Raw genomic sequence first — 26,053 nt, 5'->3', positions numbered from 1 at the left:
CTCACAGACGGTTCTACGCGCATTCCGGTAAATCGCGGAGAATTTCCTGATGGAGCTAAACGGGGAAATCGCGCGAGGAGACACCACGTGGGCGGACAGAACGGCGTCTCGGCTTCTTGGTGCGTGCGTCGTAAACGGAACGAGAGGAAAAGAAAAACACAGCGAGACGTCGTCTTTCGCGCGGCGGAAGGCGGCAAAGCGAGCAACGCGAGGCGACGGGCCGCTAAACTCGCGAGAGGAAGCCGACTGCGCGACAGAGAGGAACGCGAGGAGAGCGAGAAACGGATGAGAGGAAGAGAAGGTGGAGGGTCAACCCCCTCCCCCCTCTCGTCGTATACGCGCTTAAATAATATTCCCATTAGCATAAGCGAGAAATGAGCCAATGAGATGCTAATTGCCGGGTCTTGCGTTTGGAGAATAATTATTATTGCGAGGAGGCATTTTACTCGCCGGACGTTGGACTTGCCTTCGTGATTTACTTGTGGCACGGCACGTTGCACGCCGAAATGCGCGGCAAAAAATGATATTAAAGAGAGCTCGCTTATTTTTTAAGTATTAATTATGATATGCATAATATTTTGGCGTATATCAGGGTGTCTACTCCTTGGAAAAGATATGGAAAATCTGAATTTTTGAAGGATTTCCTTTGTTGGAAGGATTTCCTTTGTTTGAAGGATTTCCTTTGTTTGAAGGATTTCCTTGTTTTTTCCTGGAAAATGAGAGAATTCTTATGGAATTTCATTAGAAGTCACACACGGAAGTTTTTAAAAAATTCTGATAATTTTGCTCTCATATTGTAAATAGTTAACAAGCCAAGTGAGTTATTAATACGTTTAAAATATATTATAAATATATATTTCTATAAATTTATATCTCTCTTTACACATTCAATATTTTAACGAAATATTGAATACATAATATATACTTTATTGTATTTTTTTTCGTGATGGATGAAGATGTTATATAAGTGAAAAATGTTTATCTCCAAAAACAAATTATTCAGTTTTTTTCAGTACATTTACAAATCTAGCATTTAAGATTCCGTCTCTCTTCCTATAAATGAAAAATATTAGAAAACGTGCAATAAATTTTAGAAAGTTTCGTCAAAAAATCTTTAAGATTTTCTCTTTAATGTCTCTCTGAAATTTTGAATAAAAATATCTGGAAGAGCAGGGAATTCTTTTACAAGATTTATGAGTAGACACTCTGTATATATTAAATATTAATTTTTGTACGCGTCCTGTGATTTGTCGCCAACGTTCTTGCGCAATGTGATTAATCCGGACGTCATTGTTGATAAAGATTTCGTTCCGCAATCTCTCGGAAAGTCCGCGGCGAATCCGTTCTGGATAACAGATACGATTTCGATATCGAAGTGAAATGTTTTCTTATCGCGAGATTAATTTCGAGCTATACTACGTCGATATACTGCGTTGTAAATGTCAAAATGTATTCTCTTTTTTTTTTTCTAAAATTGCCCGCAATGTAAATCATTTGTTGAAGCGCTGCGTGTATTCGGTGGGCACGATAAAATACGCGACGTTTTTACATATTGCGTCAAATTTATTTTACATTTATTTGCATCAAATTTTTTTTTATTTTTGGTCATGTTTATAGAAATTTTTAAATCGCTGCACATACATTTTATATGAATTCCATCGTATATTTCAAAGTCTGAAATGTTTTGAGATAAAAAATTCGAGTGACTCATTAATTAATAAACTCTTGATCTCGACAGATCAGTATAATAACAAATAGCGTACAAATAATTCTTTGCAGAATTTTCTTGTTATATATTCTCAAGGAATAAAATTGATAAAATTTCACGTAATATCTTGAATGATATAAAATCGCAACCGAGAGTCGACAAAATATGAAAATACACGGATCGTCAAGTGAAACCTCGCATCCTCTTTGCTGCATGCGTGTCGTCTCCTTCAACACGCGATTAGCGCGAGTACCGTGCGCGTGTTTCCAAGACTCGGTCGCTGCGGGCAATATCGCTGATTATTGCAATTTTGTTGCAATTCTCCGTCTCGTCGCCATTCGTCGTCATCGCGACTGTCGATACTAAAGAATCGCCGACCGTCATCAGCGCGACTTTCTCGCAATTTCTACACGACACGACCGAGAGGAGCATCCGTTGATTGAATTACCCCGATGATGACGTTCATTATTTAACATCCGGCTCGAATCGCGAACCTTTCAGCGCGAAACTAACGACTTTCGGTGCAGCGCTGAAAGAAACGATCGTAATCACGTGGTTAAGGTTTTACGACCGCGTGTATATTATATACGCGCATTTAGCATTTTGGAATACCTGCGAGTATCGCGCAATTCTCGCCCGCCCCTCGATCCTCTCTCATCGTCTTTCGAGCCTCCCTCTCATCGGGTACCACGATATTTTCCTGAAACGTCTTCTCGCTCTCTTCTCTCTGAGCCGATGCACCAGCATGGCGCTGATAAACCGCTGGAACGCATTCGGTTTTTTTTCTACTTCTCTCCGGTAAAAATATGTTGCTCTTATCTTCGTGTAGCCTGAGAAGTCGAGAAACAGGCGTGCCTCCCGACTGACGGACAAAAAGAGATATTTATCTGGTCCCCGTGCCGAGGTTCAGGAACGTACTCGCGCGTATTCGAGCTTTTTCCGCCCACGCCAGGAACGTCTCATGCTGGTGGCGATATTATATCCATGATGCTTCTTTTTGCCGTGATGGTTCGTGAATTAGGAATAAAGAAACCGGGTGAAGAGGGCGAGGGTCCGAGTGCCCCGCAGAGACTGCTCGAACTCGAAAGGGAAACCTTCGCTCGAACCGCTCGAACTGAGACGACGGAGGAAAGAGAGAACCGTTGCGAATGTGTAAAGTATAATGTAACAGAGGGACTGCCGAACACGCGGCCACTCCGGTGGTCCCTTATGCGTGGGCCTCTCGAATGATGCGACCAACGCGGCCTTGCGATCTGATTGCGATCCTTCTTGACACAATTATTCTCAAACCAGAGCGAAACGTAGTCCGTCAAGGTAGATTGTATCTTCTTTCTTTCCGCAAATTACTATAATTTTATCCGTACAATGTTTTACCGCACATGTCTAAATACATTTAAATAACTCATATTGAAATATTGTAAATCCGAGTTATATAAAGTATGAATTTTAGTACAATATTAATTTATTATAAGCTTTCATGCATTTTCAAATAGGGTGGCTTACTCTGAAAAAATATAGAAACCTGGATTTCTTAAAGATTTTTTTGCATCTGAAAATGTAAGAAATTCTCATAGAATTGTATTGAGAGTCAGAGAATGTTTTTAAAAATTTTGATAATTTTGCTCTCATATTGTAAACAGTCGGCAAACCAAGAATTATTAGCGTGTTTAAAATATATTATAAATATATATATATACACTGAACAAATTTATTTTAGAAAGTTATATCAAAAATCTTTAAAATATTCTCTTTAATATCTCTCTGAAATTTTAAATAAAAATACTTGGAACGTTAGGGAATTTTTTTTACAAGATTCGAGTAGACACCCTATCAAAGTAATTTTAAAATATTTATTACTTCTAAAAAATATATATTTAAAATATATTTATATAACATAAAATTATAAAAAATATATTTTTGAATAGATATGGACATTGACGACGAACATTATTATTCATCTTACAATCGCAGGAATTAAAATTTGAAGATATGAGCTGAAAGCACGTGCTCGATCGTTCGAACGATGAGACGAGCGTCGATTATCGGTCGTCTGGATACGTTAAATATTTAGGCAAGCCACGGCGCGTACGTCATCGTCGGAGCCGCGAGATGGGATCGCGTGTCGTCTAATAAATTCGGGACGGTTGAAGCGTGGCTACGAATTAATTAGACGCGCGCGAGCGAACTTGCGGAATGACGAAGTCGCGACGCGAAATCGCGAGTAGAGTGTCGTAAAGGCACGAGGCTTCGCGAGCCACATGGCTTTTATCGGTATCGGGTCATCGCGTATCGATACATTCTGAACTGATTAAACTCCAGCGTTGTTTGTATCTGTGCAACGGACATTCGATAAGAGCGGACAAACATATCCGTGCGCACGTGCCCGAATGTAAGCCGGAACGACTTTAAACATCTCTTCGTTATTCGCTCGCAAGAGGGCTTGCGCGCTCGTTAAAAGGCTTTAGCGATCGTAAAGACCGGAAATGTTTTATTTATACGGCGCACATTCCCCGTGGTAGAGAAATTGATTTTATAATTCCCATGACGGGCGGTAATTAGCGGCGGCGACGTCGACGATGCGTAACGCCGGGCAAAAACGACACATATTGTGTTCGTCGAATATCGCCGAATGCATGTCTCGAGTGTGTTACGGCGAGAACGGGACGGATGTATGTTTCATACGGTGATTATGCGACAAGAAAATGGGAAGCATGCGAGACTAACGAAGCGCGAGCCCGATCGCGAGCGACAATCAAGAGCGCATAAAATCATTTCGGAGCGAGTCGTGATGCCTTTAGCGAGGATGTCCCACGGTGTGCGTCGTATCTTCCATGGCGCACGTTTTACTCACGGGTTTATTATATCGTCTCCGAACGACGATGAAAAAGAGCAAATACACTGCGCCTTCTTCCGAGGGCTCGTTGCATCGCTCGTTAAAAATATTAACGTTGCCGAAAATATTCGTAAAAATGCAGGTGCGGTTAAACGAGCGCTCCTTTGTACGTAGGAAACCTCGGTGTGCGTGTCTCACTTGCAGCAAATCGGTGATGCATCGATTTTTAACGTTGCTCTCGCTTATAACGATCATGATGTGAAGCATGAGAAAAATGCACATAATTATATCAGCTTTTAAATAAAAAATTATTGCGGTTATCGCATCGATATTATTACGCGCGAAGAAAAAATAGAGTATGAGAAGCCAGATTTTTTTCGGAACCATGTGGATATTATATCTGCGGCGAGATGTTTTTGGCTCTCGTTCGATTTTCTCGTCTCGCAACTGGCGAGGAACGGCCGGAGTCAGCGGCCGAGGAATCACGCGACGCGCCCTTTCTTCGTTTTTCTTCGTTTCCTCCGTTTATCCGGGCGCCCGTAGTGGATCTTCGGCTGGTTTCGTGGTTTCTTCTTTGCCACACGCGCCCTTATACATATATACACCACGGGCCTTCTTTCTATACGGGACTCTCTTGGGTTATATTACGGCTAGGCCTCTCTCTCTCTCTCTCTTTCCTTCTCTCTTCCTCTCTTCGGAACCCCGTGACTTTGCGCCGAGTCGCCGGGACTATAAATCTTCGGCTATTAAGACGGTAGTCCGCCGTTTTGATGGCCCGTGCCAGGACGCACTATCATCTCAATACCGCGTTACGTGCACGTGCGGGACGCCCGGAGTTCTTGCGCTCTATATAAACGTCCTATGGAGTCGTCCTGATTGGCTATCAGTGCTATCAGTGCCGTTGATACTTTAAATGCAAATGCAACTTTCTCGTTCCATTTATTCGAATTATTCAGTGCAAAAACACACGTCATGCACGAGAATAATACTCGTTATTTTATTTAATCTATAAAATCATTATATAAGTAAGTCAGAAAGAGAGGTATCTTTTGTTAGTTTAGAAGAAAAGTCAAATACGAGAATATTAATTGATAATAAATATCGTTCTTTTTCATCCATTTGAAGATTTTGATGGTAATTTAGGAACCCAGAAATCTTGCGAAATTATTTTCGAGCGTTTATTTAACATAATGGTGATTCCGATAATCGAGAGAACAATACGCGGCCAACTACCGGGACACAAGTAGGTGCGGCGTGTTTGCCGTTGACAAGTATCATACGATTTAACAATGTTTAAATATTGTCGCTTCGAGTGTCTTCGCGCGCGTTCTAACATAAGCGCGCGGCCAGGTCGTAGATAAACCGTCCCTTGCTTGCATAGCGCTCTCGACTACCGCGTATCGCCGGTTGTTCACCTTTCTGCTCGTGTACACATCGAATGAGAGAGAAGAAATATGGATTTTCGTAATTCTCGAATATCACGACACGCATATACTACACGCGTCTACTTTTTCTCTCCTCGAATCTAGACTACGGATTATTGAATCGTTTTGTCCGCTCTCACCTTCTCTCTTTTTCGTTTCGCAAATAAAATTTATATCAGGTGGAGAAAAAAGTTGCGCACGTGATAGACGTTATCTGGACAAATCTATCTGAATGCATAAGTCACACGGATTGCTGCGAACGCCGCGTACAATCGTGTCACGTCGGCAGATTGAAAATTAATTGCCACGAGTCGACATCGGGCGACATCGTCGGCGATAATACTCGTCAACGATTTTATTTTTGCTCTACAAGTTTAACGCCGATAAGCACAAAGTGATAATGAAGCAATCGGGACGTCGCGAGAGACTGGTAATCTGACATAGCAATTATAATCGGCGCGAAACTCTCTCATCCGATGAATCGAAAAGAGAAAGAGAGAGAGAGAGAGAGAGAGAGAGAGAGAGAGAGAGAGAGAGAGAGAGAGAGGCCTGGGCAATCCAGGGAAGAGAACATTCGCCTCGTAAATCACTGGACATCGATAAGAGTCGTCGCGGCGTCCGCGCGACGTCCCTCGTTAATAATTGATACAATTAACGGCCATTCATTAGAGCCGCTCGCATATACAGGCCCAGAATACGGCGCTCTCGTATTCGCGTGACGCAATTTACGTCTGGCCGATCTGTTTTCGCCTCGGTATTGCAGCGCACGTGTCGCGCTATCATTCGATTTCTCCCATCTTGGTGTCATCCGCGAACCGATAATTTACGCTTACATCGACGCTTACGGGATATTACCTCGCTCATTTGATTTCGCAACTCTGAGATTGTGTTCCCGGATCCGACTAAAAATTGATTCGGGCAGTTACATCAGCGGCGAATATCGCGATCTCGCATGCTGCGTCGCAGCCTGCTGTTTATTCGCTCGATTCGATCCGCGGTATATTATCCTGGAACACGACAATCTCGCGGGAGTCGACGCGATTTTTATCAACAGTTTTAGGATTATTAAGGCTATATGAGATTGCTTATTTTTCCAGGGCGTGAAGGGATCGCGCTTCGTTTCTCTCGTAATGAGAAAAGAATTATTATTTCTCGCGCGCGCGCGAAAGTTTATTTTTATATTTCGTGTAATCATTGTTCGAGTATTTTCCTTTTCTATCCAAGTTCGATCGTTGTTGTCGTGAATTTTCAGCCTTTAAAAAACTTGCAGTCATTGCGGCGTCGCTTCTCTTGGAGGACGCGAGAAAGGTAATAGTAGGATGTTTTTTTGGGAAAAACCTGAAATTTTCAGGAATTTTTGTTTTATCCTAAGAAAGTAGGATTATCATGGAATTTATTGAGACTAAGGGAATTTTTAAAAAATTGTTTCTTTAATTTTTCTACATTATAAATGGTCTGCTAGTGCTGCTACTGAAACCTTCACCCTCAGCACTAGCATATATTATTCAATTCGTAAATATTTGTTTTAAAAAATATATTTAATAAAAAATTTGAAATTTTTTAAGTTTAAAATATATTAAAATGTTTTATTTATGTTAGAGTACAAAGTATAATAAAATTTGGAATATAAATACTTGGAAAATCTCATAGAATTTTCAATTTATTTACAAGTTTTGAATGTATATTCTGGGCAATAACATTCGCGCGAATTCACGTAGGAGGTGCGACGGGTTCGTTAATTAATTAGGTATTTCGAATCGATAACGACGTGGCCGCGCTTATGCATATGCATCGCGGCTTTATGAATCCTTTCCCGCGCGAACAAGCACCCGGTCGTCGCGCACAGTCGACCATTCACTCTTGCTTCTCTTTTCTCGCCTGTCTCTCTTTATCCGATGATCTCTTCACCTTTTTCGCAGTCTCACTTTCGCTCGTCCCGCTCCTTTTTCCGTCGTCGCGCGCGTACGCGAACTAATTAATACGAGCTCTACGCGAACCCATCCGTCCGGTACAGGATCCACCTATGCGGGTACCGACCTGACTGCGAGATATAACGATCTCGTCAAGGCCGAATCACAATTTCACCGTGCTACACTACAATCTTATTGGGAGTGTTGAAAACTACCGGTATGTTACCGCCGCCAAGATTTATGATCGGCGGCCGAGATCGAATTTAATTCCCTCAAAAAATCGTCGCAATCAATTATAAGATGCTAATCGTGCTTTAACCAACAGCTTCACCTGGAACATTGATCTGCTCTACACGCGAATTTTTTATTTATTATTCCTTTAACCTTGATACTCATTTTAATCGCAAAATTTACATCTATATTACGGTTATATGTTCGAGTTATAAAAGAGAAGAATTATTTGACATATGGATGCGCGTGTAATGGATTCGAACGTCAAAAGTGGGGCAGTGATGCACGCCTGCATTTACGTCATTGACAGCGTTCAATTAATTTCGTTGATTTAAAGAGTCGCGTAAATTAATCAAAAACTTTGGTAACAAATACACGTACCTTCTTTATTGTTTGCTGAAAATATTGAAATATTTATCATTATTAGACATTATTTATTATTCGTTCATAAAATGATTTCGTGAACATTTTTTTCTAGATTATTTTCTATTTCGTTATCGATACAATTCTTCTCGGTTCGTCGTACTTACTTAGAACGCGAAGACCCGGTGGTCTCGGGTATTCGCAAAACACATTCGCGAGTAACCGCCAGACTTTCGAAGCCCCAGTATCCGCGAGGCGCGAATCCCCGCACTCATTTACGCTCGTACGTGCGCATCTCGCGCATACATCACGCATTCGTTGGTGCAGCATGCATCGTGCGTCACGGTGCAGTGGCGTTCGAGTGGAGGCGAGGGGGAAGATAGAGAGAGAGAGAAAGAGAGAAAAAGCGCATACATGCACGATGACGAAGGAACGAAAGAGAGTGAAAGGGGAGGCTTAAAGTGGGGGCACCCTCTTCGTCGCCGGGCGTTGCTTCCGACTGCGTCGTCCCTGTCGGCTTATAAATAACACCATCTCCCTGTTTCTTCGTGCGTTTCTCAGTTTTTCTTCTGCCTCCGCTTCTTCCTCCTCCGGCTCCCGAGCTCCCGAGATACTTGACCGCCGCTCGCAAGCCTAATTAATAACACGTGATGAGCGATCGTGGCAAAACCTTCCGAGCCGAAAGATCGCGAGCGCAGCAAGAGAGCCGGCGAGAAGATGTAAGAGAGAGTGAGTGACATGGCCTGGACTAGACATCACGAGGGATTTCATTCGGGAATAGCGATGTCATAAAGACAAACGTACTGTTGTTGGAGATCTAAATACCGAAAGAATAGCAAAGATATTATTTATATCTTTTGACCGAATGAGAAATTTTCTTGCATCATTAATAGGAGGTACATAAAGAGGTAGACAATTGGGTAATTTGTTAAGAACCATTTAAAGAAATATTTAATGAATATATTTAACGAATATTTAATGAATATATGAATAAATTTGATAAGTAAACTTTTATTTTGTGTCTTTTACGAAGAAAAAATTTGGATTACTCCGCTTGTACAATTTTGTATCGGAATGCGAAGGCTATTCGCGGGAGATCGGTTAACGATGGAAGCTGACGCTGCATCGTGGTAACTAAGTCGTTATTGGTCGGACGAGCAACAAAACCCCCGTCGGATATAGAGAACACATTGTGTGTAACGTCGGTTGCGGGGAGGCGAGAGCGAGAAAGACGTCGTGGCGAATCGCGTCTCCTCGCACCATCTCGCGAGGGAGCACCCGGGTGTTCTGCGTTGTGTGTTCGTTACTGGACCGATAGCATCTTCGCTTTTTTTCTCCCGCTCTGTCCCTTCCTCTCTCTGTCAGCTCCGTCGCGTTCTTGTTTCTCTTCCTATCTACTCGCTCTTCCCCCCTGCTCCCTCCCCCCTTCTTCTTCTCCTTTTTCACTGTCCGCTCGCCGATGAGGAGGGGCCCTGAAGTGTCGAAGACCCGATACATATTCCTTCGACGCCGACGTTCCCGTCTTACAATGCGGACGATTGTTCCGTTCTTCTGGCGATTTCGATTCCTTGCTGTCGTCGGTAACTTCTACTATATTTTAAGTGACTCGCAATACGTTTATGTGCGATACTTTCACAACGTCCATACTTTATTTTTGACATTGGGAGAAGCGGAGGGAGACATTATCGCAGCTTTATTCTCCATATTAGCCATGTATCTCGATATCTCGATGGGTGGTATATGTAAAGCATAAATTTTTCAATAAGTGCGTATCCCCATAATCTTCGATTTTATTTCGCTCGAAAGGCGAATGGCGTTTCCATCTTCCGCGTACGAGCAACGAAATGCACTTCGCAAAGGCCGATATCTCGTCCGCTTGTCGCTCGTAGCCGTGGTGGTTACAAGCGCGGGTTATACCTGCCCTGTCTCGCTTAAGAGCATATCCTTCCTCGGCGAAAAGACGACGGGGCCGTAGTGGGCGAGCTTCGAAGGAGTCCACTATCTCGGAGACCACTCATCGCGACCGCTTCGTTATCGGCCGCGCGGAATCATAATGGACCATAATTGCATAAATATAATGTTAATTAACAATTAAGATTGCCGCTTTGCCTAATTGAATCACCTCTTTCGCTGCCTCTCCGGAGGGAGAGGGAGAGGAGAGAGAGGACAGGATGACATTGCCAACATACGATCTCCTCTTCGCGGTGAGATTGCACGGAGAAGGAGGGAATCTCGGGTGGTCTTTATCGGAAAATTATACCGATGGTCCTGGCGAGACTGCGTCTTTGATACCGCGCGACCGCGGAAGACAACTGTCACGCTTTTCGATCTGTATCTAAGCACTGGCGTTTTTCTAAACGTCGTTCCAAACAGCCCAGCGTTGGAAACGTCAAGATAAATTTCTCTCCGTAATATTCCCTTCCTCGAAAATTCCCGAGTTAAATGGAGTAGCCATTCTCTCGGTTAACGAACGTTCCATGCTGGCGCCCCTTGTGGACACCTCCATGGTCGTTTACCCGCGATATCAAGTACCGTCCGAATTCCACGCGGCCGAGTTCAGATACGCAATTAGCGGAATGCAGATGCAATAATAATGAATTCCCGTTAATAACCGTCGGTGCTGCACCATCGCGACGGCGGCATATTTACCGGAAGAGATAAATGGAAGCGCGCGAGAGAGGGCGTGCAAAATAAAAAGGTCGAATCCGCGCCGGAGAACCGTGACGGGTCGATCTGCGTTGCCGGGCTGCTGCCGTTGACGATGCAGCAGCGCGCGATTAAATCATGTCTGCTTCATGTTCCTTCCACTCTGCCTTCCCTTGCCCCTCCGATTTCTCGATCCCACCCTGCAGCCTTTTCTTCGCCGTCTCCTCTTCCCCCGATTCGAACCAGCCTCCGATGCCTTTTTTCTGTCTCCCGCGTCCATCGAATGCATTTTTATTCAATTCTTTTTTTTTCTCGTTTCAGATGGTTCAAGCGATCCAAGTCCTCCGGTTTCACCTCCTCGAGCTCGAAAAGGTGAGTATTCTTCACGTCCGCATTACAAGGCTCATAACGTTATTACCGATTTAATCTCATGATATATGTATATGCGCGATGCATTACTGCAATTTATTTCTTCGCTATCCAAGTTTATTATTTTATCTTTACATATTTTTAATGTAAAGAAGAAATTTCTATCTAAATTATTACAATCATCGTATCTTATTTTTTTGCAGTTTGTTTTACGCGTATATCTATATTTTCAATTTAAAAAAAAATGATTCTGAAAGTACTGAAAAACCTCGCGTGAAATTCTCACATGCCGCAAGAAGCAGTTTTCTACTTAAGTGTACGACCGACTGGAAATTCTCGCGATCGGTCGTATTGTAAGAGATTACCGCGTTCGCTCGGCGATAAGTCGCCTTTAACACCTGAAAAACGACTGTTATGACTGCGAGGGCAATTTTCCGTAATTGCAGTGAAAGCTCGGAATCGCTCGGATCTACGGCGCATTCGTCGAGACTGCGAATCGACTCTAACGTAAGTGGAGTCATTTTGCTGTCCAACGCGGCGACGAACGCGTTACCTCGTTCCTCGCGCAGTTGTTTGCTCTGACACAACTCTTGTTTCTTGTGTTTCTTCTTTCCCTCTCTTTTTTTCATCCGTTGTAGTACCTCCCCTTCTTTCCGATCGGCAAAACGAAATGACAATGCGTGCCGATACTTTACAAGACAGCCAGTTGTCAGCCCGAGCCAGTGAGAAATTATACAGCAGTCGCGCGAACGGTGAAAGTGAGACATCTGTCGAGGGAAATTCTGTCGAGACCGCGGGTTTTTCGCCGAGTGTAAACGAGAGAGAGATAGAAAGAGAGCCGGGAGCTCGTTTCGCCGCGAAATCTTTCGCTTTTCGCTCGTTGCCACCGTGTTTCACGAGATTCTCGGAATCATGCTCCTTTTTCATCGCGCCGCTATAATTTCGATAAGACAGATAACGAGTCTCTCTCTCGCTTTCTATGCAAGAATTCTTCGACGTGTTCTCTCCTTTCTCTCTCTTTCTTTGCCGAACGACTTCGCCCGCGGGATATGGAGGCGGGTCTGGTTTACCCAGGCGCTTTTTGCGGCGATATTTTATCATACAAAATAGCGGACACATCCATCGCATTTCCATCGAAATGGCAGCTGACGTGGCGGCAGCCATTGGCCGTCGCGCGCGGTCTCTTCGAGACCTCTTCGTGGTCTCTCGTCGTTGCCAGCCGCTCGGCCGGTTTGATCGCGCGCAATTTTATAGCAATTTTCCTCATTTGCGAGGATTACATTATTATAATGCCGCACCACCCGCGGCGGATTCAGCTATCGACTCTTGGATGCGTCACTATCGGCACGAAAGTATGTATTAGTTCCGCCAAGATCCATATTTGTCCGCGATGAAAAATTGACTCAGATTCCATCACGACACAAAATGGAATGCATCTATTTACTTCAAGTAAAATCAGATGGAGTACACAAATTTCGCAGCAATTCTACGTGTAATACTAGAGGTGGCGTATCTTAAACTGGACGAGAGGATCATTAAGCCAGCGAATAAATCACCGAAACACGGCTGTGCCTTCGCATCGGCTTATCTGCATCGAGGCAAATGAATTTACTAATTGGAGCTCGCTCCAAATTACAGCTACGTTTCCGTCTATCGCGATAACGTTTATTACTCGTTACTCGACGTGCCTCTAAATTTGCTCTCGTTAATGGAAGCACACGATTAAAGAAATTAGCGGACGCGGCAGATAACGGCTGTATTCTTCGAACGCGCTGGAAACGATAGTCGTCAGTGCCGCGGATACTCGGTAACGTGTAAGTCTGGTCTCGTCACGTATGTCGAATCCGCCAAAGTCCGGAGACGAGACGAGACGCGGCTTGGCACGCCATCGATGGTAACGGAGATTGAAACGTTTCTGGTCTCCGGGGCCTCTTCTAGACAAGACGAGACGAGATACGAGCGAGCGAAGCGGAATGTAGCGGGCGCGATGAAGAAGATTCCATAAATATCTGCGCTCGAAATGGAGGAGAGAAAGAAGGAGAGAGAAGAGAGCGGCGCGGAGAGAGAATGAGAGAGGAAACCAATGGAGGGAGGCTCATGGTAGCCCGCGGTGCTCTGCCTCGTGCATTTAACATTTTCGAACCAATCGCGTATTAGCATAATTACGTTTTGCCGGGGCCCGGTGCGCGGAAGGAAGGTCCGGTCAGGCCCTCTTTTCCCTTCTTTTTCTCTCTCTTCTTCTTTGGCTTTGCGATATTTTCTGTCGGCGCAGCACGGTCTCTTTTTCTCCCTTTCTATCCTTCTACTTTCGCTTCTCTCCTCGTCTCGCAGGACTTCGGACAAACCGCCTCGTGCGTACACCGGTTAGAGAGCGGTAAATTTCTTATGGGATATTATGGCGTACACAGTGCATACCAACGGGATTCGTACTGGTACAACACGCGGGCGACCTCCTCCTGCCCGCGGACGCGCCGCACGAAACTGGTTCTAAACCTATGCCAGCGCACGTCGCGTCGTTCTCCCTTGCTAGAATATCCTTGTGTTCTCCAAGCACGCGTACATATGCAAGTGCTTTATGGACTTTCGGACGTTTCTCGGTGATGTTACGACTGGACGATTTCAATCGAACCGTTTGCTGCGAGAATCATGTCCTTTAACGGGCTTTTAAAGTTTCATTAACAGATATACGTCTTTTAAATTTATTTAAGTCTCTTAAATTTATTCGACAAAGACACACTTTGTCAACTTTGTCGAAATTTTATTCGACGAAATGTGGATTAATTTCATGACTGTAAAAAAAAATTCGACGACGGATCGTCATCGGTATCGCGCTGGAAAGGGAAGGAAGCGAAAGCCTGACCGTTCACCACGCACACCCGGTATACAAATATCCTATGCGTGCTGTAAGGGTGGTCAGGTTGCGAATCGGGCCGCAAGAGAGGGAGACCGGGACAGACACCCCGAAACCTTCATTACCTTCGGCTTCAAAGGAGCCCATTGTGCCGTAAATGGGGTTCCCCGTGTTCCTTCTTTTCTACTCTCTCGCTCGTATGTACCTTGGATCCGCTCCATTCTTCGGCGTTTGCCTTTCCGAGAGTCCGTGAAGAGACAAGGCAGGGCGGAAGGGGCGAATGTAAGATAGGGAGACGCTTTACCCGTTCTTTCCTTCGTTTACGTAAATTTTCAAGCAATTTCGAGGCCGAATGAAAAGGGACACGAGGTCTTCGAGTTCGTATAAATGTCGCGGCACGCAGAATATTCTCTCTCATTTCGTGATAACAGAGGCAGCTAAAAAAAATCGAAAACTGGTTTTGACGTAATCGTTCTTCGTCTTTGAAACAGTATATGAGTACAAAATAATCACGCAATACGATAAATAACAATTTTTTTATTAACTAAAAAAGTTACAAATTTTTCCAATACATTTCCGCATACATAGTATATATTTGAAGAGTTATTAATGTGTAACACAATTTTACGAATATTAATGTAATGTTTTCTTCATATAATTCAAATAATTTAGAAATGGAATCAAGATTCCTAAAATAAATTTTGTTGGCGACCTATATTTTGACTTATTGTGAGATAGAAAATTCTGATCTTTCTTTGGATACGTTCTTGGCATAAAGAAGGTTTTCAAAGGCAGCTGCAGTGAATGGAATTCGACAAAGCAACGCAGCCATTTCTCTTTCGCGCATTAAGTCAATCATGTATAAAAAGAGGCGTTTCTTTGTAATGCATTCAAAAATTGTTAGCATGTCAAATAAAATAAAAATCTCAAGTTAGAGCAATGTTGCTTGTATACACAAGGCATTGTTAAACAAATTTTTCGCTTTTATATTTTATTAATATCTCACTTTATGAAGAATAATATTTATAAAAATTTAAATGAGACTCTCTTTAAATATATAAAAATGCGATGACTATAATTGTTTTATTCACGCGATCGTCGATAATTTAAGAAGCAAAAGCGAGACCGGAAGGAGACGCGAGATCGCTCATTGATTTCGAGTAGCTCTCCGATTCTCACTCGAGGACATCGATGTAAATCGCATTACACAGCCGCTTAAATCTTCGATCGGGGCATTCTCACTAAAAGTTTAATTCGATCGATGATAAACTTCGTTTCGAAATTGAATCGTAATTTAACTTGCGCTAAAACATTAAGTAGTCACATTCAGATCTCGGGGATTATTTTCGTACAGCATCCAATTACGGACACAGAGCGGCGCGTAGCTCGAAATTTGTTTCGCTCGCTTTCGTTCGCCAGATAACGGAACCACTTTGTCGTATCTCGCGCCACGAGATATCCCCGGATGACATTCTCTCTCTGAAAAAAATCGGACCTAACCACGTTGTCATCCCGCTCTTTCGATGACCGCCAAAAGCGATCTCGGAAAAGGGAGACGCGAGCGATCGAGCGTCTCGTTTTATCGCCGGGAACGACCTCCCTGTATCCTGTATCAGTCTCCCTTCTAAGATCATCGTTCACGGTATAAGATGACGCGAGAGATTCAATGGTAGGATAGATTGCAAAAACTCGCGTGCTCCAAAGCGATCGTATCATGTTTTGCATTGTTGGAGTATCCAACAGTCATCGATCTTACTCGAAAAATGCTTTTCCGATAATTTCGAGATTATCAATCAGCGTTAGTTTTATCCTGTTCAAATTAATATTAATAATCTGAAAGTTTAATATTTTTCTGTAAATCTTTTAATCTTCAATTTTTTCATTATTTCAGTTTTCTGTTAAAAATGAAATTATTCGTTGTTTACACAAACTGTTTCGGCTATAAAATGTGGTAATATTAAAATATTAATACATTTTTCAGATTTAAAATTTTAATATATATTTTTTAATATATACACTGAGCGAGACGAGATCGTTGATTTGAAGCGTTAGACGATGGCAGGGAGATATGCAGGCTCTTTATTTCTTTTCTTCGCTGAGCATTGTCGCTCGGTTCGACTCGACTCCCGGCGGATCAAATTCTAACCAGTCTGGCATTATAGCCGCTGTCCTTCAGAGTCCTTCGTCTTCTTCCACCCGCCCTTAGAGATCCTCGAATTAAAGAGAGAGTCTAGTCATCCAGAGGAAGGCATTGTGTTACGTTGCGTCGCGATGATACGTCGGAGGCAAATAGCACTGGAAAAAATTGTCTGTGAGAGAAGCGCGATCGAGGAGCATTCGAAATTATCGCATTATTAGTTCCGATGAGAAGCCCATCATTTTTCTGAAGAGAGGTAAACGAGCACGACGAATGTTTGTCGATCGATGTGAAAAATATCATCGTCCTGTAGTGACTTTGCATAAAATTTATAACGTTATTATTGATCGCTCTTAATAATATCGTGATTGAAACTTTTTTGATGAGCAAAAATGACTCAGTAATTGCATTATCTTATCCAATATGCAAAACGTTTGATTAGAGGACATGTATTCCCTATATCGATTACCGCGAGCAAATCTATTTCTCTATTTTTTTGAATGATGTAGGATCATTTACATTTACGTAATTCATTTCTTGAGTTTATTATCAAGAGGGAATCGCTGTCAGCTAAGCTTCTTGATCGGTCGACGGAAACTTGCGAACATCATGAGACTTTTCGCATACGCTTAACCGATGATAAACACGCGTATTGTCCTCCGTTCGTGTTCCCGATACACGCCACTATTGGACGATGCCGCCTACGGCAAAGATGGCCGTCTTCTCTATTATATATAAATGCCTAATAAGAGCGTTATAAGTAAACGTTAGGACGATACGGAGGTAGGCAAGATAATACTTGCAAGTTGTAGTAGCCCGGGGAGTGAAAGACGATGGGAGGAGAGGGTGTACGTTTGCGAGGGAACTGTCGTACACGGCTTCATAATACCTCGACTCGCCGCCGACGATTTACATATAACAAGATAACGATTTTTATTTGCTTTTGCTTATATAATACGTTTATTCTAAACGGAATCAAGGAGGCAAATCAGGCAGGAAGATAGGGCCGAGGGACGCGAGGATAGGACGAGGACTGGAGGATGAGTCGAGAGGGGGACGGAGAGAGGATCGACTATCCTATAGGCCTGTCAGGCCTCATTTGCATACATAACATTCTGGTCGACTGGACACCGGTCAGACCTCCTCTCCATCCCCCTTTTTCTCGTTCTCTTTCTTCGTTCGTCCGTTGCATCGGTTTCTCTTTAGCTACCAGATCTCTCGACCATCTTCCACAGCCTCGAGATGCGCGCTCTAGTCTCCTCCTTCTCCTTCTTCATCTTCGTGTATCGATACGCCGCGTTTGAATCTGCTGTGCATCTCTCTCTCTTTCTCATCGTTCTCTCGCGCCATGGTAAAGTCACGAGTCGATTGGATTCATTCGACGGAATCCGTCTATTAATCATTTCCGGCGGCATGGTTAATCAGCTACCTTGAAAAGTATCTTTTGGAAAACTTATCTTGGCTCTCCGATGGAGCTCGATTTAATTGGTTCTCGAATCTAGCTTACGACTAACGAACGTTTCATCTCTCTCTTTTTCATATTCCAGGTACACGAGCTCTGCGACAACTTCTGCCATCGATATATCAGCTGCTTGAAGGGCAAGATGCCGATCGACCTCGTGATCGACGACCGGGAAAGCTCGAAGCCACCCGAGCTGGGTAACGGTCTAGACGGCGGCGGCCCTAGGAGCACCGCCGACAGCACCAGTCATACAGACGGAGCCAGCACGCCGGACGTCGTGAGTACCTCACCATCGTCAACGTCTTACTATCCGCACGACGCGCTCACCCCCCACCACCACCACCATCACCATCACCACCACCATCACCACCAGAGCCAGAATAATAACAATAATAGTAATAATAATCACGCCGGGATCGGCAGTACCGCCACTACCACCCCCCTGCAACTGAGCAACCAAAACCAAAGCCAAAACCACCACCCTGCGCCGCAGTCGAACACCACCACTACTACTGCTATTACCCCAAGTAGCGCCGCCACAACTCCCAACTCCCTAAAGCGTACGCACCAACAGATGATGATGGCAGCCGCGGCGGCATCCGCGATGGCCACCTCGCCGCACGCAGCCGCATCCGCGCCCCCTGCGCACGCGCACGCGCACGCCGCCCTCGCCGCCTACCATAGCATTAGCTCGGCCGTTTATCCATGCTCGTAATAGATTACGCGACTTCCGTGCCGATTTTACGAGACCTTTTCTCTTTCTTCTCTGTTGTCCTTCCCGCGACATTATTACCTTCCTCTTATTTGCTTATCCTCGTTTTACTTCTTCTTCGTGGTCGCGTTCCGCTATCTTGTTCTCCGTGGATGTCGAAGCGAGTGTCATCGAGCATCCCTGGTAGGATCGAATCTACGCGATTAAGATGATAAAACGTAAGAATCGCATAGAGTGTGTTGTACCTTCAGGGTTGATCGCGTTCGCCCACATGGCGTCGCCGCTCGTCGGCATCGATCTCGCTCGTCTTTTGAGAGACTAATCGATCCCTCTCTCTCATTCTCTCACGACATCGGGAACGGTCTGTGTGCTGCGCTAGTTCAGTCAGTCTAGTCAGTCACTGACAACAGCGAGCCAGGTCGAACGCGCACGGTGCCCTCTGATTAGCTTTCGCATAGAGGTCATACACGCGTGGGAGTTTGAACATGCGAGCCCGGGCCCGTGAGAATGGGCCTGGTGCTCTGTAGAGAGACAGTAATCTAGTACCTGATCGATGACGAGACTCGTGGGCAGCAGCTTCTAGCGCTCTGTTCTCGTCCTCGTTAACGTCTTCGTTCGACCTTTGCAGAGCGAAGAGGGCTACTACTCGACGTTTCGTGGGATATGTTAGAATGTATGCCGTACGCGAGCAATAACAGATCGCGCTCGTATTGTTGGACTGGCGCTACTTGTTGGAACTCTCTCTCAATATCTATTTTCCGTAAGTGTCTCGTACTGCTCCGCGAGGATGAATGCCGATCTTCTCTCCGGCACTTGACTGGCTTTGAGTTCATTCATTCAATCTTGTTTTTTTTTTCTTCGTCTAAGCTCTCTAGTTATTCGAGATTGTACATTTTATTTGTTCGTCGCATTTTTTTTACATTTATCTTTGTTAAAATGTATCACTTGTGTTAAGTTTTCTTTGTATAAATCTTGTTGATTCTGCGCGTACAAATGGAAAAAAGGAGGGAGAAAATTGGACGTAGAGATTCGTTTTTTTTTTTAAAGTCTGAATGAAAAGTGTCGTGACGAAGCTGGATGCGTCTGGGTCCATCGTCTTCTCAGGTTTGCCAAATGGCCTTTTCGCAATACTTTCACGTAACTCTTGCGACGATTAAATTTGCGCTTAATTAATTCGCGTGAATTTTTGCCCGACCGTATTGTAGATCTGACGCAGACTCGATTACATAAGATTTCGTGCTTGTGGAGCGTAGTAGAAGAATGTTTCTAAATCTGTTTCGACCCAGACAGACAACGGTCGTCCGTTGACATCGACCCTCGATCCGCTTTCAAAACATATTCAGAGATATTCTCGCTCGAAATCGCCTTGGAAACCAGTCGTAATGGGCTATTATCGGTGCGAGAGCTCGCGGCTTGTTCGCAGCCTTATGCAACCAATCGTGCGTTTTGCTCTTCGTGCGGGACGCGGTCGGCCTCTTTCCATCTGCAGGCCCGGCAGTTATCGGAAATAACGAGATACGCGGTTCGCGCGCGTTCATCGGTAAACCGCTTCGAGAGCGAGGCATCCGTTCCATCTCGGAGCATCTCTCCTCTCTCTCTCTCTCTTTCTTATTATCTTGCAGCCTTCTCTCCCGTCTCTCCCTCAAGGTCTCTCGCGGCACGCCACGACGCACGAGACAGACGTACGAGATACTTAAAAGAACGGGCATTAGCGAAGGAGGGCGCGTTCGCGATCTTTCCGCGCGAATCGTCAGCAAAGTAGGTCGTCGAGTAGCTAGAGATAGGCTAGATGGAGAGGTGCGAGAAAAATCGAGGTAGTAGTTTAACTGGTTCGAAAACGTCTTTTTTCCTCGCGTTGGATATGGCGATCGAACGCAAGTGAAGGAGGGTAAGGAGAGAGAGAGAGAGAGAGAGAGAGAGAAAGGGCAAGACAACAACACGCGCGGGTTACTTCGAATGTCACGCAAACGTCGCGAGACCGTATCAGGTGTATAGCGACAGAATGAAGAGACAGACGGTCAATTAACTGAATTTTATCGCGGTGTAGGGAAGGGCAACCGGGGTGCGAGTGACCCGGTGTTGCATTTTATACACTTTTTCTTTTCATTTAATTTTCTACTTTTTCTTTAAATATAAATACCGCAATTATTGAGCGCGATTTATGCACGGGGCGCTATAGGGGCGAGAGAGCACGCGCGCCTTTGATAGCTAACCGGCCTCGGTGCAGCGCGCGTCGAACGATGATCGATACTATCGCGCGGTAGGCGTGTTTACGACAGGCATTATATCGTCTACGCGGCGTCTACTTTCCTGAGGTAGCTTCTCTTTCGTGGGCGTACACGCGCTCGGGTGACGTCGCAGCGCGCGTCTTCCTACGATTAAAATACGAGGTAGCAGTCGAGGCCATCGATTAATGGATTCGCTGAGCTAGATATTAATCGTGATCTGAATATACGTAATAGGATTAAGGCTCACACGTCACAAAAAAAAATGAATTTTGTGTCTATTTTTAAACTGAACGATCCGAGTTAGGTAGGGAACGCATGAAAGGCATAAGAGCGAATGGGTACGCAAGGCAGTGAGTAGGATGACGTAATATGTGCGAATCGTGTTTAATGAGCACGAGATAGACTGTAGCATTTAATTTATTGTCTTTAATTTGAGGTTACCGGGAGTTGGCAAGTATACTGTATAAAACATGTAACGACGGGACGAGACAGGAATTACGAGATATACGACGAGCGAATGTGACCGTACTAGACACAGACTGCAAAATCTCCTTGAAATTGCGTTCGCGGGTGTGCGATTGGGATCGAGTTGAGCGAGAGTAGCGCAAACGCAGAGCAAAAGGCATATTTGAGATCGGTCGAATCGACGAATGCGAGAGCGAAAAATGCAACTAAAGTCGTGCGCAATCGAATTAGCCAGCTATTGTCACTAGGTCTCGGTACTCGTAACTAGGGAGTTGTGTGAGGTACTAGTCCTGATCGGCAGGGCGCGCGAGGTCCACCCCCCAATCCCCCGTACTTAATAACCCTTGTATCTTATATGAGAGAAATAAGATGAATAATATCTCGTAAGAGCGAGGAGTCAAACTTTCTTGCTGGTGCCCCGCTATATCGCGAGAAGAATTTTCAGAAAATTTGCCGCCCTGATATCGTTATGATTTTCATTTATTACATCTACTTTAATTGAAGTTATATATTACATGTTTATTAAAGTCGCATATATTATAAATGTAGTTTATATAATATAATGTTATATTATATTATATAATTATAAACATGCAACATATACCGCAACATATATGTTGTGTATTTCATTTCCTAAATGAAAATATCGCGTATATTCGTGTATGTCGTTCTTGCGAATTACATACAAGAGTGCATCTATCTGTCCTCACAACATATAATATATGTCTTGAGGTTTCACTTGGGTGGAAGCAAACCTGAAGAATCTTCGATTTTACATGGCAGATACGTAAAATTGTATGCAGGGCACCAGAAGGAGATCTAACATGGGGGACAATTTTAACCCGAACGCCGATTGAACGCGATAGCGATCTTTGTCAAGTTCGCTGTCGCGACTCGGCGCGAGGACGCAAGATGATGCAAGGGTGTACGAGGGTTGGAAGGTGGACTTTGGCACCGGTCGATCGGAACCCTAGTTACGAGTGCCGAACCTAGGGCCGAGAGGAGTATAAACCTCTCGGCTTTTGTTAGACGTTGAAGGAAAGAAACAAATATGATTCGGAGTAAAAGATAGAGGAAAAAATGAAAGGAAACAAGGATTAATGACAATAGTCGCAAGAAAGAACGAAATCCGATGCTTATTTTTGTTTTACGCTATGATAATCTTTCAAGGATCGATTATTTCAACGCGATTTATTTTAGATTGTTATATAGAATTTGTTTAATATCGAATTTCTCAAATTTAACTCAATCTATTTCGCCTTGAAGACTGAATCGTTGATTTTAATTCGTTGGATAAAGTTCTAAAAATTTTTTTATGATTTGATGATTCGATTTAGAGATGTTTCGCGTCGGTAAAAGTGCTGGAAGAATTTTTACGATTTAATAAACGATTCGTTTTTCAAGATTGTGTCATTACTTCTTTTTTAGATAAAAAAAAAGTAATGCGCTTAAATGATCGATTCATGATAGATAATTTGATCGTGGAGCATCTTTGTGTATTTTGAAAAACTCGATGCGCATTTGCATGCGATGCACACGAAGGAGATTAATTTCGCGATGGCGAAAGATTAAAACTAAAGAACGCAGAGAATAACGTGAATACTTAGTGCCATAAGTTGCAGCGTGCGCGTACTCGCGCCGAGACTGTGTACTTAAATAGATTACTAATCAAAGGAAATCGCGATTTAGCGATTTCTCGGACGAGAAATATTCGATATTTTTTAGTGCTCAAGCGTATAGGCACCGTTACCACATAATCAAAACTCGAGGAAATACGTTCTTCTCCGTCTCTTTTTATTCTGTTCCAATTTCGAGATTTTTACGCTTTTCGTTTACGATCGGGAAACGGTACTATTGTCGCTACAACGATCGATGTGATGTTTTGTCGCGTTTTCAAATTTTATCATACTTTTTACGCCGTCGCGGGCATATGTGTTCTGTTCCTATATTTCGCGACTTTGCCAGAAACTTGACGAAACCGGCGACGAATAACTCGTGGGACGGTCGTCTTGCGCGACGTCCGACGATTATTTCCGACGCGGTGCGAGATTGCGAGCTATGCGAGCGCGAGAAAAAGGGGGCAGATTAATTTTATCAGGATTGCGTAAACGCGCGCGCAACGCAAGAGAGTTTGCTCCCTTTTTCGATCTCGCGGAGCAAAGTCGCACGTTCGTTGACGATGCCGCGTGATATATATATATATAGTTACGTTTTTGTTTCGTATTGTTTTTTCTGTAATTGTTACAATGTTTATGGAATGCGTGCACTGACGGAGAAGAGAGACACGGCGCGAAAGACACGGAATGCGAATGATGAGACGCGAAATATATATGAAAGGTTCTCGATTTATACATACACATACATTTACTTAGACGCTACTACACAGAACGTGAGCGAAAGAACGGGTACCGCTGTGTTTAACGTAGCATATGCATTTAACGTGTGCGCGGAAGAGATCTCTTCTAGACAGAAATTGTGCATGTATGTGTGTTTACGATTCGCAACTTTTAGACTTAAGGAAATTGAAAAAAAAAAAAAGTCGGAATTCTCATCCGAACATTGTATACGATTAGTATTATATAATAATGATAATATATATATCGATAATGATACTCTTGTTTAAACTATTGTCTCAATCAACGTATTTTCATTATAAATAAATGTTAGCCTTGTTGAGTTAAAACAAAAATCTCTGCGTTTTTTTTGAGCGTTTTGCGCTCTCGCTTTCACGATCTCGTATATTCGTCGAACCAAAAATCTCCTTGATCCCGTTGCACACCCTACGTGTCTTATCGTATGTTTCGCATTAGTTATGAGCGTATGAATAGTATATGTATAGTATAATAATATTTCTATCAGGACTTTTGTGGATAGAGCGTTACTTGAAGTACAAAAGATGCCAAAAGAACGGCGATCTATAATCTTAATAGATTCTGCAAAAAAGTCAATTGCAAACATTTAACAATTACACTTTAAATTAAATTAAAATTAAATCAGTATAAACTTCTCTCGTCAAAGAAAGATTAGATATATTATTATTTAATATCTATAAATTCTTTTGACATTTCCATCTTAAAGTGGCATTTTTCATAATGAGCAACGTTTTTTTACGTTTAACAGTATGAGTTTTCAGATCAAACGGTAGATTTAAGGCGTCTCCGTGCTACGGAGACGTATTATACTAATATTACTGCAGTTATTCGTGCGGCACACATACTATATTTGGGCTCTAATCGTGCAATTCCCGGAGGTGCTGCCGAACATCGGTGAGGGAGCGAAAAGAGAGCCCTGTCGCGGTTCCATAAATCTCGGTTAACCCTCGGCTAATAAATATTTAACCCTTTAAATTTGCAACAACCCTCGCGACGTGTAGCCATTTGCATAAGACTTCTATTTCATTTACACATCGCATAATTGAATATTTAAATTCAATTGCCGGCCGTTACGCGCTCGCAGTTCCGAGCCGCAAAACTGCAGTAAAACTTGTAACGGGGCCACTTTCCCTCCCCGAGAAGAACCACCCCCGTGCCGCGCCGGCACGTCTCTTACGGCGTTTCCTTCGTCGAGAGCCTCCGTTGACTGCGACGAACCCTTGGAAAGTGCCTCAAGAATATTTCGCCCCGGTCGCCCCCTGGGAACACGTTGGCGACACATTCGACGGAGAAACGGAGCCCGCAGGATTGTGTCGCTTATATCATCATTAACCATTTCTACCTTTGTACGTTCGCTTGGTCGAGCGTACTGGAACTTATCATTATTCGTATATAAACATTATAGATATTTATCCTCGTCTTCTCTCAAGGGCGGCCGTTATTTGCAATTGCGTCAACGATATTTGTAGCGTTTTTCCGATTAAAGGCGCTCTAGAGAATCACTATTGAAAGCTGATGAGCAATAACGAGCAATTGCAATCGTGAATAATCAAAAGCCATTGTGCGGTCGCACAATAATAAAATAAATGTCTCGTTTTATTAGAAATAATTGAGAGAGTTTAGCGAGACACGAGAGATGTTTCACAGATTGGCGAACGACCGAACGCCGGTCCCGAAATAAAGTCGCTCGCGCGAAATCGCTCCAGGATCGACGCCCGGCGTCGCGACGCGTCGCGACGTGGTATCGTCGCGTTCCGATGGCCAAATTAAAACCGCTGCGTGCGAGAACTTTCCCTCCGTCTCTCTCTTTCTTTCTCACGTTCCCTATTCTTCCTCTTATTTTTTTTTTGCTCTCCTCTTCTCTCTCGTGTCGCTAAATATTTTTAGAAGCGATTCGTTGGGCGACGAGCGTATACGCGCCACGTGTCGAAGCTCCTCTGCCGCGTCTGCTCCTTCTTGTGGTGAATGTCCTCCGCTTCCTCCTGCTTCTATCTTCTCCCCTTCTTCCTCCCCCGCCTCGTCCTCTTCCCGTGATGTCCCTCTCACGGTGACGATCTCTTCTACATGCTCGAGACGGCATCTGGCGTCGAAGCACGTATGGCCGTTAGCACTTTCACGAAAGGGATTACCATTGTCACGTTATTCATGCTAACGATGATCGGTCGAGATCGGCCGCGATGATAATCGTCGTGTCACTAAAATCGAGGAGGCGGTCATTGTGAGCGACATACTGACAGCATAATAAATTATCCTCTCTCTTCTCACCTCCTGCGCCTCCTGGCTCCGCGACGTCTACTCCTTCGTTCCAGAACGGATGTGTGTATGCGTACAACGCCCGGTTT

The 26,053-nt window shown here is 43.8% G+C and overlaps 1 protein-coding gene across 4 annotated transcripts in view; it reads left to right on the top strand.

Annotated features, from left to right (window-relative positions):
• Positions 1–26,053, top strand: part of LOC105252077 (homeobox protein homothorax) — a 376,959-nt gene that overhangs the window by 32,749 nt on the left and 318,157 nt on the right. For all 4 annotated transcript variants that reach the window (XM_025413054.1, XM_011259291.2, XM_025413053.1 and 1 more), the window contains exons 5-6: positions 11,437–11,487; positions 18,020–18,211. In XM_025413054.1, coding sequence (XP_025268839.1) covers positions 11,437–11,487; positions 18,020–18,211 — 243 coding nt within the window. The remainder of the gene's footprint in view (positions 1–11,436; positions 11,488–18,019; positions 18,212–26,053) is intronic.

The sequence above is a fragment of the Camponotus floridanus genome, unplaced genomic scaffold, assembly GCF_003227725.1.
Source record: "Camponotus floridanus strain SB8 unplaced genomic scaffold, Cflo_v7.5 scaffold6, whole genome shotgun sequence".
Classification (NCBI taxonomy): Eukaryota; Metazoa; Arthropoda; class Insecta; order Hymenoptera; family Formicidae; genus Camponotus; species Camponotus floridanus.
This window is presented reverse-complemented; position numbering and strand designations above follow the sequence as displayed.